General features: G+C 42.4%; 1 protein-coding gene across 1 annotated transcript; it reads left to right on the top strand.

Moving 5' to 3' along the window:
- Window positions 1-1185: 1185 nt before the first annotated feature.
- On the top strand, window positions 1186-18140 carry klhl40a (kelch-like family member 40a). The gene is made up of 10 exons (XM_071360775.1): window positions 1186-1710; window positions 2192-2395; window positions 2969-3106; window positions 3600-3662; window positions 3772-4314; window positions 8318-8478; window positions 8671-8778; window positions 15437-15622; window positions 16455-16604; window positions 17682-18140. Exons 1-10 carry the CDS (start codon window positions 1531-1533, stop codon window positions 17785-17787), a joined length of 1839 nt encoding a protein of 612 aa, XP_071216876.1. The 5' UTR covers window positions 1186-1530; the 3' UTR covers window positions 17788-18140.
- Window positions 18141-18915: the final 775 nt, after the last annotated feature.

Here is an 18915-nt window from a genome sequence, read left to right as displayed (position 1 = left end):
GGGTCGAGAGCTTCAAGTTCCTCGGTGTCCACATCATCAACAAACTATCATGGTCCAAACACACCAAGACAGTCGTGAAGAGGGCACAACACCTATTCCCTCTCAGGGGACTGAAAAGATTTGGCATGGGTCCCCAGATCCTCAAAATGTTCTACAGCTGCACCATCAACAGCATCCTGACCGCTTGCATCAACGCCTGGTATGTCAACTGCTCGGCATCTGACCGCAAGGCACTACAGAGACGAGTGCGTACGTCCCAGTATATCACTGGTGCCAAGCTTCCTGCTATCCAGGACCTCTATACTAGGCAGTGTCAGAGGAAGGCCCTAAAAATAGGCAAAGACTCCAGCCACCCTAGTCATAGACTGTTCTCTCTGCTACCGTACAGCAAGTGGTACCGAAGCACCAAGTCAAGGTCCAAAAGGGTCCTTAACAGCTTTTACCCCCAAGCCATGAGACTGCTGAACAGTTAATCAAATGACTACCCAGACTATTTACATTGACACCCCCCCTCCCTTTGTTTTGTACACTGCTGCTACTCTCTGTTTATTATCTATGCATAGTCACTTCACCCCTACCTACATGTACAAATGACCTCGACTAACTTGTACCCCCGCACACTGACTCGGTATTGGTGCCCCCTGTATATAGCCTCGTTATTGTTATTGGGTGGAATGTTAATATTTTTCATAATTTCATAATTAATAAACATTATTTGTTATTGTGTTGTGTTACTTTTTTTGTTTAGTTTATTTCATAAATAATGTTTATATTTTTTGTATTATTTTCTTAAAACTGCACTGTTGTTGAGGGCTTGTAAGTAAGCATTTTTGCGCATGTGACAAATACAATTAGATTTTCCACGCCTGGCTGAGTGGCGAATGAAGGGGGAGAACATGACACTCCCCTTTGGGCTGCAGGTCAGCTGTTGGTGGGGGATGGGGTAGGGGGGCTGTCCAGAGAGACGAGAGAGAGAGAGAGACCGTAGGGAGGTCATTTTACACACTCACCAAAATGGATTCCTCAGCTTTGTGAGACCCCCAACTATAAATAGCGAAGCAGGGCCTGCACACTAATGTTCTCCAAAACATACCTGACAAAGATCCTTTTGGGATCCGAACATTGTGGACTATGAAAGGTCTGTGTTGGAGAAAAGGAGTGTGACGCCCCTACTTAATCACTACAGGGTCTTTCCAGTATGTAAAGTGATGTGTGTGTTGACTACATATGCTATATTATCTATAAATACACTCTGAGTTGGAGAGACTGACAGCTACAGACAGCTGCGGGAACTGCTACCGATGTGGACTAGCTAGCTGCCCCATTACCCAACCTCATTTCTCGCTCTCTCTCTCTCTCTCTCTCACTCTCTGGACTGTACTTTGAAAACAGGCAGTACTGTGCTGTCCTGTTGTGGGGAGCGAGTAGGGATCATACCCTCGTCGTTTTAGAAATATTTCCCACAAAAACATCTACAAGTTGATAGGATGTAAGAGAGGACCAGAGGAGACCCTAACAGAAAAAAACAAGATGGCTGCCTTATCGATAGACCCGGTGGAACAGCCAAGGATGTACCAGCAAACCCTGCTTCAGGACGGCCTCTGTGACCTGCTGGAAAACCAGAAGTTTGTAGACTGTGTCCTGAAGATCAAGGACAGAGAGTTTCCGTGCCACCGCTTGGTCCTCGCTGCCTCCAGCCCCTTCTTCAAGGTAATTTGTTGGTGCTGTGTGACTCAGCAAAGTAAAAGCATGACGTTAGCAATTCTTGTGTTGTGGGTAGTGGATTCCCGCTAGGCCAGTGTTTCTGAACTGTTTTTGTGTCAGTGACCGGCAGGCTATACTTCTTCCTCCTTGGAGGGTTACTTACATTACAATTGGCATTGTAGAACTGACTAAGTCAGTGTCAACTTAACATCTGTGGGACTGGTCAACAACATCACACAGGTCGGTACAGGACCACAGACCGGTACAGGTCCACAGGCCGGTACAGGACCACAGGCCGGTACAGGACCACAGGCCGGTACAGGACCACAGGCCGGAGTTTGAAAAACACTGCTCTAGGTCATAAATGTATCCACTCACAGCATTGGAGAAAAGCTTCCACTAAATACCACATATGATATAGTAACATCAATCATATTATCATCAATCATGATTGATTGATTGATTGGTTGATTCTTCTTCTTCTTAGGCTATGTTCCTGTCCAACCTGGAGGAAGGAGGGAAGAAGGAAATCGTTCTGAAAGACGTGGAGCCTGGCGTCATGGCGATGATACTGCGTTACATCTACACTTCGGACATCAACCTGACAGAGCAGAACGTCCAGGATATCTTCATGGTGGCCAACATGTACCAGATCCCATCCATCTTCTCTGTCTGTGTCTCCTACCTACAGGTAGCATATGTCTCTGTCTCTGTCTCTGTCTGTCTCTCTCTGTCTGTCTCTCTCTGTCTGTCTCTCTCTGTCTGTCTCTCTCTCTCTGTCTGTATCTGTATCTCTCTCTCTCTGTCTGTCTGCGTCTCATACCTACAGGTAGCATATGTCTCTGTCTCTGTCTCTGTCTGTCTCTCTCTGTCTGTCTCTCTCTGTCTGTCTGTCTCTCTCTCTCTCTGTCTGTCTGTGTCTCCTACCTACAGGTAGCATATGTCTCTGTCTCTCTCTCTGTCTGTCTCTTTCTCTCTGTCTCTCTCTCTCTCTCTGTCTGTCTCTTTCTTTCTGTCTCTCGCGCTCTGTCTCTGTCTCTCTCTCTCTCTCTTGTTCTCTCTCTCTCTTTCCGTCTTCTCTGTCTGCGTCTCATACCTACAGCTAGCATCTGTCTCTGTCTCTCTGTTATCATCATCATCGGGAGAAGCTGGTCATGGGTAAGAGAATAGACCTTGAATAGACCTTGTCTAAGAGAGAGCCGGCTGGGGACGAGATTGAACAAGATAAGAACATGTAGGTGATATTAGTATATTTTCCCTGTAGGAGAAGCTGGTGCTGGGGAACTGCTTGGCTATCTTCAGGCTGGGGCTTCTGTTGGACTGTCCCCGCCTGGCTTTCACAGCTAGAGAGTTCATCTGTGAGCGTTACCAGCTCATCGTCAGGGACCAGGATTTTCACCAGGTAACCTAGTGTGTGTGTGTTTGTTGAAGGGGGGGGGGGTATATTTGGGGTATTGTGGAAGCCCTTTACTGCAGTCAAATGACTAGTGGCCTCATGGGTGGAATGTTATTAATATTGTTCATCATTTCATAATTAATACTTTTTTTTATTTTTATCAGCCAAACATCTGGTGTTTCTATGTCAAATGGTTCATATATTTCAGTCTTCTGTGATGTATATAAAGTGTAATATTGGGATGTAAACTCAAAATGTAATACATTTCAACTGTATATCTGACATGGTCCAGGTGCCTTCTTATTTTAAACCCATAACCATGTGTGTGAGGTGTATACTTTTGTTTCAAAGTAGATTTGTTTAACTTAAGACTACTGTACCAAGAAGCACTCCGTGTGACCTTAATTTAGCCCACTGCAGCAAAAATGTTAAAGGAAAAATGTAAACGTTTCTGTCTCTGTGACAATTGACAATAAATTATATTTCATTTATCCACCAGCTGGGCCCCAGCGAGCTGGCAGCCATCATCACCTCCGACGCACTCAACGTGGACCGAGAGGAGGTGGGTGGTTGATGGATGGATGGATGGATGGATGGATGGATGGATCGATTGATTTGGGACGTACCCATTAACCTTTTCCCATTCTGGTCCTCTTAACCTGGACATTTAGGTGGTGTTTGAGTCTCTGATGGACTGGGTGGGCTACGACAGGACGGAGAGGGTGAAGGAGCTGCCGGATCTCCTGCACTGCGTCCGCTTCCGCCTGATCCCGGTGGATTACTTCACGGAGAAGGTTGAAAATCACAAGTGGATTCAGGCCAACACGGAGGTCAAGAAAGAGCTGCAGCTGATCAAAGACGCCCACGTAGGAAGACTCCCAGAGGTCCAGAGGTCAAGGAACAGGAAGTCCAAGATGGCAGGTGACAAGGAAGATGAAGAAGACTCTGATGATGAGCAAGGTCTGCTTCCGGGGATTTTGAACAATAACCCTCGGTTCGGGATGTTTGAGACAGACCTGATCCTTATGATCAGTGACACGGGGAGCGTAGCGTACGACCCGGTGGGGAACGAGTGTTTCGTGGCATCTGAGTCGACAGAGATCCCTAAGAACCACTGCAGTCTGGTAACCAAGGAGAACCAGGTGTTTGTGGCTGGAGGATTCCTCTTCAACGAGGACAACAAGGAAGAACCACTCAGCTCCTACTTCCTACAGGTATGTCTCTCTGCTATTATTAAACATTAGTCAGGTATGGCTCTCTGCTATTATTAAACTTTAGTCAGGTATGGCTCTCTGGTATTATTCAACATTAGTCAGGTATGGCTCTCTGGTATTATTCAACATTAGTCAGGTATGGCTCTCTGCTATTATTAAACATTAGTCAGGTATGGCTCTCTGCTATTATTAAACTTTAGTCAGGTATGGCTCTCTGGTATTATTCAACATTAGTCAGGTATGGCTCTCTGGTATTATTCAACATTAGTCAGGTATGGCTCTCTGCTATTATTAAACATTAGTCAGGTATGGCTCTCTGCTATTATTAAACATTAGTCAGGTATTTCTCTCTGCTATTATTAAACTTTAGTCAGGTATGGCTCTCTGGTATTATTCAACATTAGTCAGGTATGGCTCTCTGGTATTATTCAACATTAGTCAGGTATGGCTCTCTGCTATTATTAAACATTAGTCAGGTATGGCTCTCTGCTATTATTAAACATTAGTCAGGTATGGCTCTCTGCTATTATTAAACATTAGTCAGGTATGGCTCTCTGCTATTATTAAACATTAGTCAGGTATGGCTCTCTGCTATTATTAAACATTAGTCAGGTATGGCTCTCTGCTATTATTAAACATTAGTCAGGTATGGCTCTCTGCTATTATTAAACATTAGTCAGGTATGGCTCTCTGCTATTATTAAACATTAGTCAGGTATGGCTCTCTGCTATTATTAAACATTAGTCAGGTATGGCTCTCTGCTATTATTAAACATTAGTCAGGTATGGCTCTCTGCTATTATTAAACATTAGTCAGGTATGGCTCTCTGCTATTATTAAACATTAGTCAGGTATGGCTCTCTGCTATTATTCAACATTAGTCAGGTATGGCTCTCTGCTATTATTCAACATTAGTCAGGTATGGCTCTCTGCTATTATTAAACCTTAGTCAGGTATGGCTCTCTGCTATTATTAAACATTAGTCAGGTATGGCTCTCTGCTATTATTAAACATTAGTCAGGTATGGCTCTCTGCTATTATTAAACATTAGTCAGGTATGGCTCTCTGCTATTATTAAACATTAGTCAGGTATGGCTCTCTGCTATTATTAAACATTAGTCAGGTATGGCTCTCTGCTATTATTAAACATTAGTCAGGTATGGCTCTCTGCTATTATTAAACATTAGTCAGATATGGCTCTCTGCTATTATTAAACATTAGTCAGGTATGGCTCTCTGCTATTATTAAACATTAGTCAGGTATGGCTCTCTGCTATTATTAAACATTAGTCAGGTATTTCTCTCTGCTATTATTAAACATTAGTCAGGTATGGCTCTCTGCTATTATTAAACATTAGTCAGGTATGGCTCTCTGCTATTATTAAACATTAGTCAGGTATGGCTCTCTGCTATTATTAAACATTAGTCAGGTATGGCTCTCTGCTATTATTAAACATTAGTCAGGTATGGCTCTCTGCTATTATTAAACATTAGTCAGGTATGGCTCTCTGCTATTATTAAACATTAGTCAGGTATGGCTCTCTGCTATTATTAAACATTAGTCAGGTATGGCTCTCTGCTATTATTAAACATTAGTCAGGTATGGCTCTCTGCTATTATTAAACATTAGTCAGGTATGGCTCTCTGCTATTATTAAACATTAGTCAGGTATGGCTCTCTGCTATTATTAAACATTAGTCAGGTATGGCTCTCTGCTATTATTAAACATTAGTCAGGTATGGCTCTCTGCTATTATTAAACATTAGTCAGGTATGGCTCTCTGCTATTATTAAACATTAGTCAGGTATGGCTCTCTGCTATTATTAAACATTAGTCAGGTATGGCTCTCTGCTATTATTAAACATTAGTCAGGTATGGCTCTCTGCTATTATTAAACATTAGTCAGGTATGGCTCTCTGCTATTATTAAACATTAGTCAGGTATGGCTCTCTGCTATTATTAAACATTAGTCAGGTATGGCTCTCTGCTATTATTAAACATTAGTCAGGTATGGCTCTCTGCTATCATTAAACATTAGTCAGGTATAGCTCTCTGCTATTATTAAACATTAGTCAGGTATGGCTCTCTGCTATTATTAAACATTAGTCAGGTATGGCTCTCTGCTATTATTAAACATTAGTCAGGTATGGCTCTCTGCTATTATTAAACATTAGTCAGGTATGGCTCTCTGCTATTATTAAACATTAGTCAGGTATGGCTCTCTGCTATTATTAAACATTAGTCAGGTATGGCTCTCTGCTATTATTAAACATTAGTCAGGTATGGCTCTCTGCTATTATTAAACATTAGTCAGGTATGGCTCTCTGCTATTATTAAACATTAGTCAGGTATGGCTCTCTGCTATTATTCAACATTAGTCAGGTATGGCTCTCTGCTATTATTAAACATTAGTCAGGTATGGCTCTCTGCTATTATTAAACATTAGTCAGGTATGGCTCTCTGCTATCATTAAACATTAGTCAGGTATAGCTCTCTGCTATTATTAAACATTAGTCAGGTATGGCTCTCTGCTATTATTAAACATTAGTCAGGTATGGCTCTCTGCTATTATTAAACATTAGTCAGGTATGGCTCTCTGCTATTATTAAACATTAGTCAGGTATGGCTCTCTGCTATTATTCAACATTAGTCAGGTATGGCTCTCTGCTATTATTAAACATTAGTCAGGTATGGCTCTCTGCTATTATTAAACATTAGTCAGGTATGGCTCTCTGCTATTATTCAACATTAGTCAGGTATGGCTCTCTGCTATTATTAAACATTAGTCAGGTATGGCTCTCTGCTATTATTAAACATTAGTCAGGTATGGCTCTCTGCTATTATTAAACATTAGTCAGGTATGGCTCTCTGCATGGTCTGGTGGTGATTAACATTCAGACAGACTGTTGGCCATCTTCCTTATGTGCTTTGCTGACATTTTGGTTGTTATAACAGATGTTCATAACATTCACTGTCACCAAACACCCTGTGCCAGAGAGATACTTAGACTTACTACCAGAGAGATACTTAGACTTACTACCAGAGATACTTATACTTACTACCAGAGAGATACTTAGACTTACTACCAGAGATACTTAGACTTACTACCAGAGATACTTATACTTACTACCAGAGAGATACTTAGACTTACTACCAGAGATACTTAGACTTACTACCAGAGATACTTAGACTTACTACCAGAGAGATACTTAGACTTACTACCAGAGAGATACTTAGACTTACTACCAGAGATACTTAGACTTACTACCAGAGAGATACTTAGACTTACTACCAGAGAGATACTTAGACTTACTACCAGAGATACTTAGACTTACTACCAGAGATACTTAGACTTACTACCAGAGAGATACTTAGACTTACTACCAGAGAGATACTTAGACTTACTACCAGAGAGATACTTAGACTTACTACCAGAGAGATACTTAGACTTACTACCAGAGATACTTAGACTTACTACCAGAGAGATACTTAGACTTACTACCAGAGAGATACTTAGACTTACTACCAGAGATACTTAGACTTACTACCAGAGAGATACTTTGACTTACTACCAGAGAGATACTTTGACTTACTACCAGAGAGATACTTTGACTTACTACCAGAGATACTTTGACTTACTACCAGAGATACTTAGACTTACTACCAGAGATACTTAGACTTACTACCAGAGATACTTAGACTTACTACCAGAGATACTTTGACTTACTACCAGAGATACTTTGACTTACTACCAGAGAGATTATTTGACTTACTACCAGAGAGATTATTTGACTTACTACCAGAGAGATTATTTGACTTACTACCAGAGATACTTTGACTTACTACCAGAGAGATTATTTGACTTACTACCAGAGATACTTTGACTTACTACCAGAGAGATTATTTGACTTACTACCAGAGAGATACTTTGACTTACTACAAGCAGAATGATATGAACTATTATGCCATTGATAAACCATTCTGGTATCTTTCTCTCTCCTCCAGTTTGACCCTATGAGCGGAGAGTGGCTGGGGATGCCCTCACTGCCAAGCCCTCGCTGCCTGTTTGGGCTGACTGAAGCAGAAAACTCCATCTTTGTTGTGGGCGGCAAGGAAATGAAAGAGGGAGAACACGTTCTAGACTCTGTCATGATCTATGACAGACAGTGAGTACAGTACAGGGACTCTACCCTTTTTTTCTGTCTCTATCTCTACCTCTCTCTATCCTCTCTCTCTCTCTCTCTTTCTCTCAGTCTCTGTATCTCTCTCACTCTCTAGCTTTCTGTCAATGGTAAAGACAGACAAGAGACAATTTATAAAACAATGTTTAATTGTTGGTTCTATGTTATGTTCTACAGGTCATTTAAATGGGGCGAGTCAGACCCTCTTCCATACACAGTCTATGGTCATGGAACTGTCTCACACAATGGCCTTGTCTATGTCATAGGAGGAAAGGCAGAGAGCAAGTAAGTCACACGTCTGAAGTTTGTATGCTGTCCCCTATTCATGGTTTGCATGTTTAGTCACATTATTGTTTCGAACGTTTGTTTTGTAACTAACGCCCAACTTAGCATTCTACTCAATGCATCGTCAATGAGCGCCCGATGGACATTTCATGTAAACTGCATTACAGTGGCTTGGAAATACAATGTCAATTCAAAGGGAGGCCAATTTTTAGTAGGAAAACCTTTTGTCATCATGTTGATGTCGCCAGATTGACTTTTTGGATGCAGTATAACGTTAGCTAGTTAGCTATTTTTTGACAACATTGCCATTTATCTAAAGTAAATTTGACGACATGATAATGCTGGCGAAGTTGTTTCGTACTAAACATTTGACTACTTTTGCAATGCCAGACACTATAGTGTAATTTAGACTATACAGTCGTGATAAATACAGAACGACTGGGTTTATCAATACTTTAGGGCACCACTGTTACACCGCCAGTAGAGGGCGCCATGACACCGCCGGTAGAGGGCGCCATGACACCGCCAGTAGAGGGCGCCATGACACCGCCGGTAGAGGGCGCCATGACACCGCCGGTAGAGGGCGCCATGACACCGCCAGTAGAGGGCGCCATGACACCGCCAGTAGAGGGCACCACTGTTACACCGCCAGTAGAGGGCACCACTGTTACACCGCCAGTAGAGGGCGCCATGACACCGCCGGTAGAGGGCGCCATGAGAATGTTCATAACAGTGTCATGACGCCGCCGGTAGAGGGCGCCATGAGAATGTTCATAACAGTGGCATGACGCCGCCGGTAGAGGGCGCCATGAGAAGTGTTACCTGGATATGAAGTGTTACCTGGATATGAAGTGTTACCTGGATATGAAGTGTTACCTGGATATGAAGTGTTACCTGGATATGAAGAGGTACCTGGATATGAAGTGTTACCTGGATATGAAGTGTTACCTGGATATGAAGTGTTACCTGGATATGAAGAGGTACCTGGATATGAAGAGGTACCTGGATATGAAGTGTTACCTGGATATGAAGTGTTACCTGGATATGAAGAGGTACCTGGATATGAAGTGTTACCTGGATATGAAGTGTTACCTGGATATGAAGTGTTACCTGGATATGAAGTGTTACCTGGATATGAAGAGGTACCTGGATATGAAGAGGTACCTGGATATGAAGTGTTACCTGGATATGAAGTGTTACCTGGATATGAAGAGGTACCTGGATATGAAGTGTTACCTGGATATGAAGTGTTACCTGGATATGAAGTGTTACCTGGATATGAAGTGTTACCTGGATATGAAGTGTTACCTGGATATGAAGAGGTACCTGGATATGAAGTGTTACCTGGATATGAAGTGTTACCTGGATATGAAGAGGTACCTGGATATGAAGTGTTACCTGGATATGAAGTGTTACCTGGATATGAAGTGTTACCTGGATATGAAGTGTTACCTGGATATGAAGAGGTACCTGGATATGAAGAGGTACCTGGATATGAAGTGTTACCTGGATATGAAGTGTTACCTGGATATGAAGTGTTACCTGGATATGAAGTGTTACCTGGATATGAAGTGTTACCTGGATATGAAGTGTTACCTGGATATGAAGTGTTACCTGGATATGAAGTGTTACCTGGATATGAAGAGGTACCTGGATATGAAGTGTTACCTGGATATGAAGTGTTACCTGGATATGAAGTGTTACCTGGATATGAAGTGTTACCTGGATATGAAGTGTTACCTGGATATGAAGTGTTACCTGGATATGAAGAGGTACCTGGATATGAAGTGTTACCTGGATATGAAGTGTTACCTGGATATGAAGTGTTACCTGGATATGAAGTGTTACCTGGATATGAAGTGTTACCTAACTGGCCATGTAGAAGCTGCTTTGGTGTCTACAATCATAGCAGCAGGAAGTAGTTTGGGGTGTGTGCTGCGATATGGCAAAGTGGGGTGTACTTCTACACAATTAAAAACTCTCAAATGCTATTTGGAGAATAGCAACAACAACAACAAAAAATACCCACAGACCTTAATTATCACCGCAACATTAGGTTTATGTTAGGTTTAAAGTGAGGTGACCAGATTTCTGAAATTTATACCGGGGACATTTCCAGTTCGGCGGTCAATATATCATTAAAATATCCAATGTTATTATCCATGAAATAAAAAAGGGGGACAATTCCAGTTTCATGTATTTAGTCTAAGAGGCACACTGTGATAGAGAAAACAACTATATTACAGAAACACTACAGACGAGACAGAACTGTCCGATCTGAACAGGCATTCAGTGGTCCAGGTAGTCTGGGTAGAATAAGAGCAGAAGAGAACATGAGAAACATTTAAAAAACAGACAATAGTATATGTGAAATACTTAACAACATAGTAAATGAGATGATGATGTGATTGGTAACTACATTATATACGTATACCAACCTAATCTGTATATTTCTCTGAAGAATGTATTTTCTTCAGGATTGCTCTGTCTTTGGCCAGCTTCTCCATGAACTCCTGGCAGGGGAGGTTGAAGTTTGTCTTCACAATAAGCATGGCCTTGATGGTAGGAACAGTGAACCTATTTCTTGCTGCTGTCCCATAGATCATTCATTTGGGAGAACACTCTCTCGACTGGTGCATTACTTCCAGGTAAGCACATGACAACAGACACTAATCTAGCCAGGTTAGTGTGTAGGATGTCGTTCTCTTTGAAGTGGGTAACTCCATTTCTGACTAAGCGGAGTCTCAGATGTTTTCCATTCTTCAAGCGATCCCTTTAGGAACTCTTTCAGGCCAGTAACCTCGTCACACAATGCATCCTCATTGATGGTCACATTGGGGCATTTTTCCTGCAGTGTGCCTGCTGCCTTCTGGATCTCTTCATGCTGAGGTTGCCTTTTTAAAAGGAGACAATGTAAATCTTTTAGATTATCTGTGTGCTTCCCCCATGCTTGCAAGTAGTTCACAGCCATAGTGAAAAATGATTGGGATGTTTTGAGAAAGCTCTCTTTAGACATGGCTACATTTTCCTCTAGCTCTCTCAGAAGTCCTCTGACCAAAACCGGAATGAAGTTCTCATCACGTCTTGCAGTCAATTTTGCCTCAACGTTTCTCAGAATTGCAGCGGACTCCACAGCACAGCGGTCCTGACCTTCAAGCATCTTGATTGTGTCACTGAATACGTCAGGTTTCCATGGAGAAAGGCCAGCCAAAGTTCAGTCAGTGGATTTTCGAACATTGTTCGCAGGACAACAGGGCATTTGTCTTCAGAAAGAAAAAAAGATTTCAAATGGCACATACATTTTCAGCACTCTTTCTAGAGCAGGGAGCATGGACATCCAGCTGTGGACAGCCAGCTGTGGACAGCCAGCGAACATTGCTGTGTCCTAAAATGTTATGGTTCTCCTGGCCAACAAACTCACAAAAGCTCTTCAGTCTTTCTACTCTGACAGTGAAAATATCCAAATATCTTTGTGGGCAGGTACTCAACATCATGGGGAATCATATCCAAAGCTGTCTGGCCGTGTTATGAATGATGTGGGCAGGACAACCTAAGCCAATCACCTCCCGCTGCAGAGCATTTTTAACTTTGGTATGGACATTGACCCTCCCTAGCCTATTCAGTCCTCCAAAGTCTGTATTTGTGTTTTCGGCAGAGAATGCCACAACTTTGTTTTCCAGGTAACATTTTTGGATGACCACCAGCACCTCAGATGCAATTTCCTCTGCTGTTTCTCCTTTCAATTCAACAAAATCAAGCAGTTTTGTTTCCACAGATGTGCTGCCATCATATATCTTACAATATCTGACTGCTATTGGCAGCAGCTTTACATGTCCATGATTGGACGCATCAATGGCCAGGGACACAAATTCAACCTGGTCTAGGTCCTGTGTTACCAAAGTAGTTGCCCATGGTGCTAACACGTTACTCACTGTGGCTTCACATTTTGTCCTAGCACATGTAAACTTCGGCTCATAAAGCTTCCGTGTCAGATGTGCTGTGCAGTCCATAGATTGTTTTAACTATGATTGTGTCGCATAGTGTGGTATTCAGAGAGACCCTCCTGCACAGCTAAATCATCATCTTCTTGAGAAGGCTCTACCTTCATGAAGAATGTGGTGGCAATCAGAGGGGCTTTATGCTTTTTTCGTCTGTTGATGTTCTACCACTGCCGTTCTTCCCCCCGCTGCCAATTGAAAAAGAGGAATTACAAAGGGTGCAGTGAATCATTCTATCGTCTTGACCTGAGCGTATAAATGGAAATTCTCTCATCATGTTGTCATCAAAATGGCATTTTCCATTTCTTGGAAAGAGCCATTGTACCTCCTCTGTCTGCTCTTCTTCACTCTCCTTGTGTCACTCTTCTTCACTCTCTTAACTTTTTCTTCTCCTCCAATCTTTCTCCTCCTCTTTTCTTCACTCGTCTTCCTGCTCTTTCTTCCTTTCCTTCTCTTTACCTTTCCACCTCACTCTTCCACACTCTCCTCGGTTCACTATTTTTACTCCCTGAGGTGCACACCAGTCCGGTACCACCTGTGCCGGCTCCACACACCAGGCTTCCAGTGCTCCTCCCCAGTCCGGTACGTCCTGTACCTGCTCCCCGCACTCGCCCTGAAGTGCGTGTCACCAGTCCGGTGCTACCTGTGCCGGCTCCACGCACCAGGCTTCCAGTGTGCCTCCCCAGTCCGGTACGTCCTGTACCTGCTCCACGCACTAGGCCTCCAATGCGCATTCACAGTCCGGAGCTTCCGGCGACGGTCTTCAGTCCGGAGCTTCCGGCGACGGTCCCCAGTCCGGAACCTCCTGCGACGGTCCCCAGTCCGGAACCTCCTGCGACGGTCCACAGTCCGGAACCTCCAGCGACGGTCCACAGTCCAGAACCTCCAGCGACGGTCCACAGTCTGGAACCTCCAGCGACGGCGGCCAGTTTCCGCTCCATGGCAGGAGCCTTCCTCTGCACCGGTGCCCAGTCCAGGCACGGCGTCCTGTCCCTCTCCAAGGCCGGAGCCTTCCTCTGCGCAGGTGCCCAGTCCAGGCACGGCGTCCAACCCAGCTCCATGGCCGGAGCCCTCCTTGGCGCCGATGCCCAGTCCAGGCACGGCATTCAGCCCGGCGCCATGGCCGGATCCGGGGTCTGGACGGGGGCTACGACCTGCACCGGAGCCGCCACCGACACGAATCACCCCCCCCTACCCTCCCCAGTTGGTTTCAGGTTTTGCGGCCGGAGTCCGCACCTTTGGGGGGGGGGGGTACTGACCTATAGTAGGTCAGGGCGTGACTAGGGGGTGTTCTAAGTTTATTATTTCTATGTTGGTGCTCTTGGTATGGTTCCCAATTAGAGGCAGCTGAGGTTCGTTGTCTATAATTGGGGATCATACTGTTTCCACCTGCTGTGTGCGATATTGTTTTGAGTTAGTGCATGTAGCACCTCTGAAGTCACGGTTCGTTGTTTGTTTCTTTTTGTTTGGAAGTTTCGCTTAAATAAATATGTGGAACTTTAATCACGCTGCGCCTTGGTCCGTCTCTCCACACAACCGTGACACAGGGAGGCTACAGGTAGGGATTAGGGATGCGGGCAGAGGATAATGATGTAGGCCTACAGCAAGAAGTTAAAAAAGTTAGCCCAACGAGGTAATCATTCATTATTTACATGATCAATTTTATCATTCTGTCACTGCATGACAATGCACATTTGTTATAGCCTACAATTGTTATTGTCTTTGAAGCCAAAAACAAGACATGTATTTTGTTGTTGTTCAGTTGTGTTTATTTTCATACCAATAGGCCTACATATAACCAACAGTGCACTAGCTTCCTGGGTGAATTAATTAAAATATCAATTAGGCTTACAGCTATAACAGCCTATATTTAATACATTAAAACCACAATTAGGCTTACAGCTATAACAACCTATATTTAATACATTAAAACCACAATTAAGCTTACAGCTATTATAACCTATATTTAATAGCAATAAAACTACTTTTGGTTTCGAATGGCCATCAAAAAAGGAAGGCTCCCCACTTCCCACTTCCCAATTAAATGAACCCCTTGGCTATCAGACAACAAGGTTTACGAGGCCAAATTCAAATGCCGATATCAAATTAAAAGCAGTCGGTGCCTAATCAAAAAAAATCTATATTTTTTTATTACATTTTTTTCTTCTTCTGATTTTTCAGTTGGTGCTCAGCACCCCTACTTCCTGTCTAAAACTCCACAAATATGAGTTCTGGTAGAATGTTACTGTATCGTATTGCTCTCTATAGGAAGTGCATACGGCGGGTGTGTGTCCATAACCCCACTAAGTTTATATACTGTGTTTTGTCCCCTAGGAAGTGCATACGGCGGGTGTGTCCATAACCCTACTAAGTTTATATACTGTGTTTTGTCCCCTAGGAAGTGCATACGGCAGGTGTGAGTCCACAACCCCACTAAGTTTATATACTGTGTTTTGTCCCCTAGGAAGTGCATATGGCGGGTGTGAGTCCACAACCCCACTAAGTTTATATACTGTGTTTTGTCCCCTAGGAAGTGCATACGGCGGGTGTGAGTCCACAACCCCACTAAGTTTATATACTGTGTTTTGTCCCCTAGGAAGTGCATATGGCGGGTGTGTCCACAACCCCACTAAGTTTATATACTGTGTTTTGTCCCCTAGGAAGTGCCTACGGAGGGTGTCTGTCTACAATCCCACTAAGTTTGAGTGGAAGGAGCTAGCTCCTATGAAGCTGGCTCGTTCTCTGTTCGCCGTGACGGTCCACAATGACCAGATCTACGTGGCCACGGGCGTTACAGACACAGGACTCACCAGCACTGTAGAGGTCTATGACATCGCTACAAACAAGTAAGGGCTCTTTTCTATCCACCTCGCGGAAGTTCAGCTTTAAAGGCGTGATTTGACATTTGAACGGCAATGTCCCCTCTTTAGAGAAGAATGCATTCTGGGAAAAACGTTGCATATGTCGGCTCAATTGGAAATGACCTTTTTACGTTTCTAATGTGGAAACGCTTGATTGTTTATTCCTTTGTTTCATGTTATTAATTCATGAGGTGATGTAATAGACTATGGTTTGAACCCTGGTTATGACAAGACTATGTTAGCCTACTGAACTAAAGCCTGGACATTACCTCAGGGAAGCTAACACAAACCATTGGACACACACTGGTTCAATTAACGTTGTTTCCACGTCATTTCAATGAATTTGCTCAGTGGGAAGTATTTTGGTTTCAGGCAAGGTTATTTATTACACGAGCATGGTTCACAGAACTGCCTGGGTTACATTTAGTACATGTTGTTATAATGTGTGTTTTAATGTGTATGCTGTTATTTTATTATAATGTGTGTGTTTTAATGTGTGTTTTAATTTGTGTGCTGTTATTTTATTATAATGTGTGTGTTTTAATGTGTGTTTTAATGTGTATGCTGTTATTTTATTATAATGTGTGTGTTTTAATGTGTGTTTTAATTTGTGTGCTGTTATTTTATTATAATGTGTGTGTTTTAATGTGTGTTTTAATGTGTATGCTGTTATTTTATTATAATGTGTGTGTTTTAATGTGTGTTTTAATGTGTGTGCTGTTATTTTATTATAATGTGTGTGTTTTAATGTGTGTTTTAATGTGTGTTTTAATGTGTGTTTTAATGTGTGTTTTAATGTGTGTGTGCTGTGTTCCAGGTGGTCAGAGTTCGTAGAGTTCCCCCAGGAGCGTAGCTCCATGAACATGATCAGCATGGGGGCGTGTCTGTACGCTGTGGGGGGCTTCGCCATGATGCCCAGCGAGATCAGCGACGAGCCACAGCCCACTGAGATGAACGACATCTGGAGGTCATTTCTACCATATCTTATAAAGCATTCGTACACACTACATAGTGCTTTATAGAGCATTCATAAAGCACTGCATACGGTTGGTCACTGAGATGAACGACATCTGGATGTTAGTGCTATAGCAACTTATAAAGGCTTTATAGAGCATTTATTAAGTCTAATAAACACTTCATAGATCATTCATAGGCCCTACATCAGTTGTTTTTTGAACCTCTCCTCTGGGACCCCTAGACAGTTAACATTGTTGTAAAATTGAACTATTCTCGGTTAACCCATAACTAAAATATTGCATAATCTGGTCAGATGCTCAGTCAGAGGCTAAAGTACCATTTTATGTTTACGAGAGATTGGCCCTGAACGACCTCACCTGATTCACGTACCTGATTCACTTACCTGATTCACGTACCTGATTCACGTACCTGATTCGCGTACCTGATTCACTTGATGATTAGTTGACAGGTTGAATCAGGTGTGCTAGCTGTGCAATAGTTCAAATACATAGAATGGCTTGTTTGAAAACCGCTGCTGTAGATGAACCACAGATGAACGACATCCGGAGGTCAGCTATATAACAGCTTAAAAAGGCTTCATAGATCATTCATAAGCACTACACTGAGATGCACAACACCTGGAGGGCAGTTATAGTAACTGTTGTAATAATAAACAATTCCCATTAACCATTAAGGGCAACATTGGCTGAACGTACGTCATTATTACTAGTTATAGCCACTGGGAATGTATGTAACGGATGTGAAATGGCTAGCTAGTTAGCGGTGGTGCGCGCTAATAGCGTTTCAATCGGTGACGTCACTCGCTTTGAGACCTTGAAGTAGTGGTTCCCCTTGCTCTGCAAGGGCCGCGGCTTTTGTGGAGCGATGGGTAACGACGCTTCGTGGGTGACTGTTGTTGATGTGTGCAGAGGGTCCCCGGTTCGCGCCCGGGTGAGGGGACGGACTAAAGTTAAACTGTTACATGAACTCAATTAAAAGTTCTTCATCTAAAAATGAGTTGGGGGCTGCTGGATCCGTGTAGAAAATCCACAGACGATGAACAATGCACTTTCTCCTTTCCCCACAGATTTGAGGAGGACTGCTGGAATGGGATTTTGAGAGAGATCAGCTATGCTGCAGGTGCCACGATTCTCGCTGTAAAGCTCAATACACTTCGTCTCACCAAGATGTGATCAGCTCTATAAAGAATGCTGGAGGTGTTTCTCAAACCTAGAATCACGTGTGTTAGAGCAGGGCTGGAGCAAAAGCCTCTACACCCCCAGTAACTCTCCAGCAGGACTGTTGGCTCATAGTAATGGCAAGGAGCCTCTTCAAATAGGTTGATATGAAAGTTGTCTTTATTCTACTGTATCAAAATTAACAATTAGTCTATTTGAACTGGAGCTACGAGTAATTGTTTTGACAGTTAGTTAGACGATTTGTATATTACTTTTGTTTTTGTAACATGCTGTTTTTCTTTATTGCTTAATTAATTAAATTTAATTTCTTTGTATGAAGCACAAATAAAGATAATGAAAAAAAAAAAGTCTATCATTTATTTTCACTCCTGAAGCTATGTACAGTTGAAGTCGGGAAGTTTAAATACACCTTAGCCAAATACATTTAAAATATTTTTTTAAATATTTTTTTCCCAAGCTGTTTAAAGGCACAGTCAACTTAGTGTATGTAAACTTCTGACCCACTGTAATTGTGATACGGTGAATTATAAGTGAAATAATCTGTCTGAAAATAATTGTTGGAAAAATGACTTGTGTCATGCAAACTCTAGTTTGTTAAGAAATTTGCGGAGTGGTTGAAAAACGAGTTTTAATGACTTCAACCTAAGTGTATGTAAACTTGCGACTACAACTGTATCTATCTATACCTTTAACTGTATTTGAACATAATTAGAACTACTGTAAAAACAATAATCAAGTGAATTCTTATTTCAATAGCAAACCACTAGAGGGCGCTAAGACCCCATTAACCGATACAAGGCAGTAAATACACATCGAGTGGAAATGAAAGCAACTCCTGAAAGTACAAAGAACCCGCAGACCATATAAATGTACCAAGCCTTTTAGACAGATGCTGTTTGAATGCCAGCATGGATGAACTCAGTGCAAAATGTTGTACTCTACAAATAAAATTAACATTAAAATCCCATTAGAAACCGTAGGAAGGTTTTCATTCACCAAAATGTATCCCTATAGAGGTGCCAAACAAGTATACTTCTGGCTGTGGAATAGTACAGCTGGACAATGGGTGTCCTTGATATTTTTTTTCTTCTTGCATCTTTTCACTATATTTTCAAAGAGATT

This window comes from Salvelinus alpinus, chromosome 23 (genome assembly GCF_045679555.1).
Source record: "Salvelinus alpinus chromosome 23, SLU_Salpinus.1, whole genome shotgun sequence".
Taxonomy (NCBI): Eukaryota; Metazoa; Chordata; class Actinopteri; order Salmoniformes; family Salmonidae; genus Salvelinus; species Salvelinus alpinus.
This window is presented reverse-complemented; position numbering and strand designations above follow the sequence as displayed.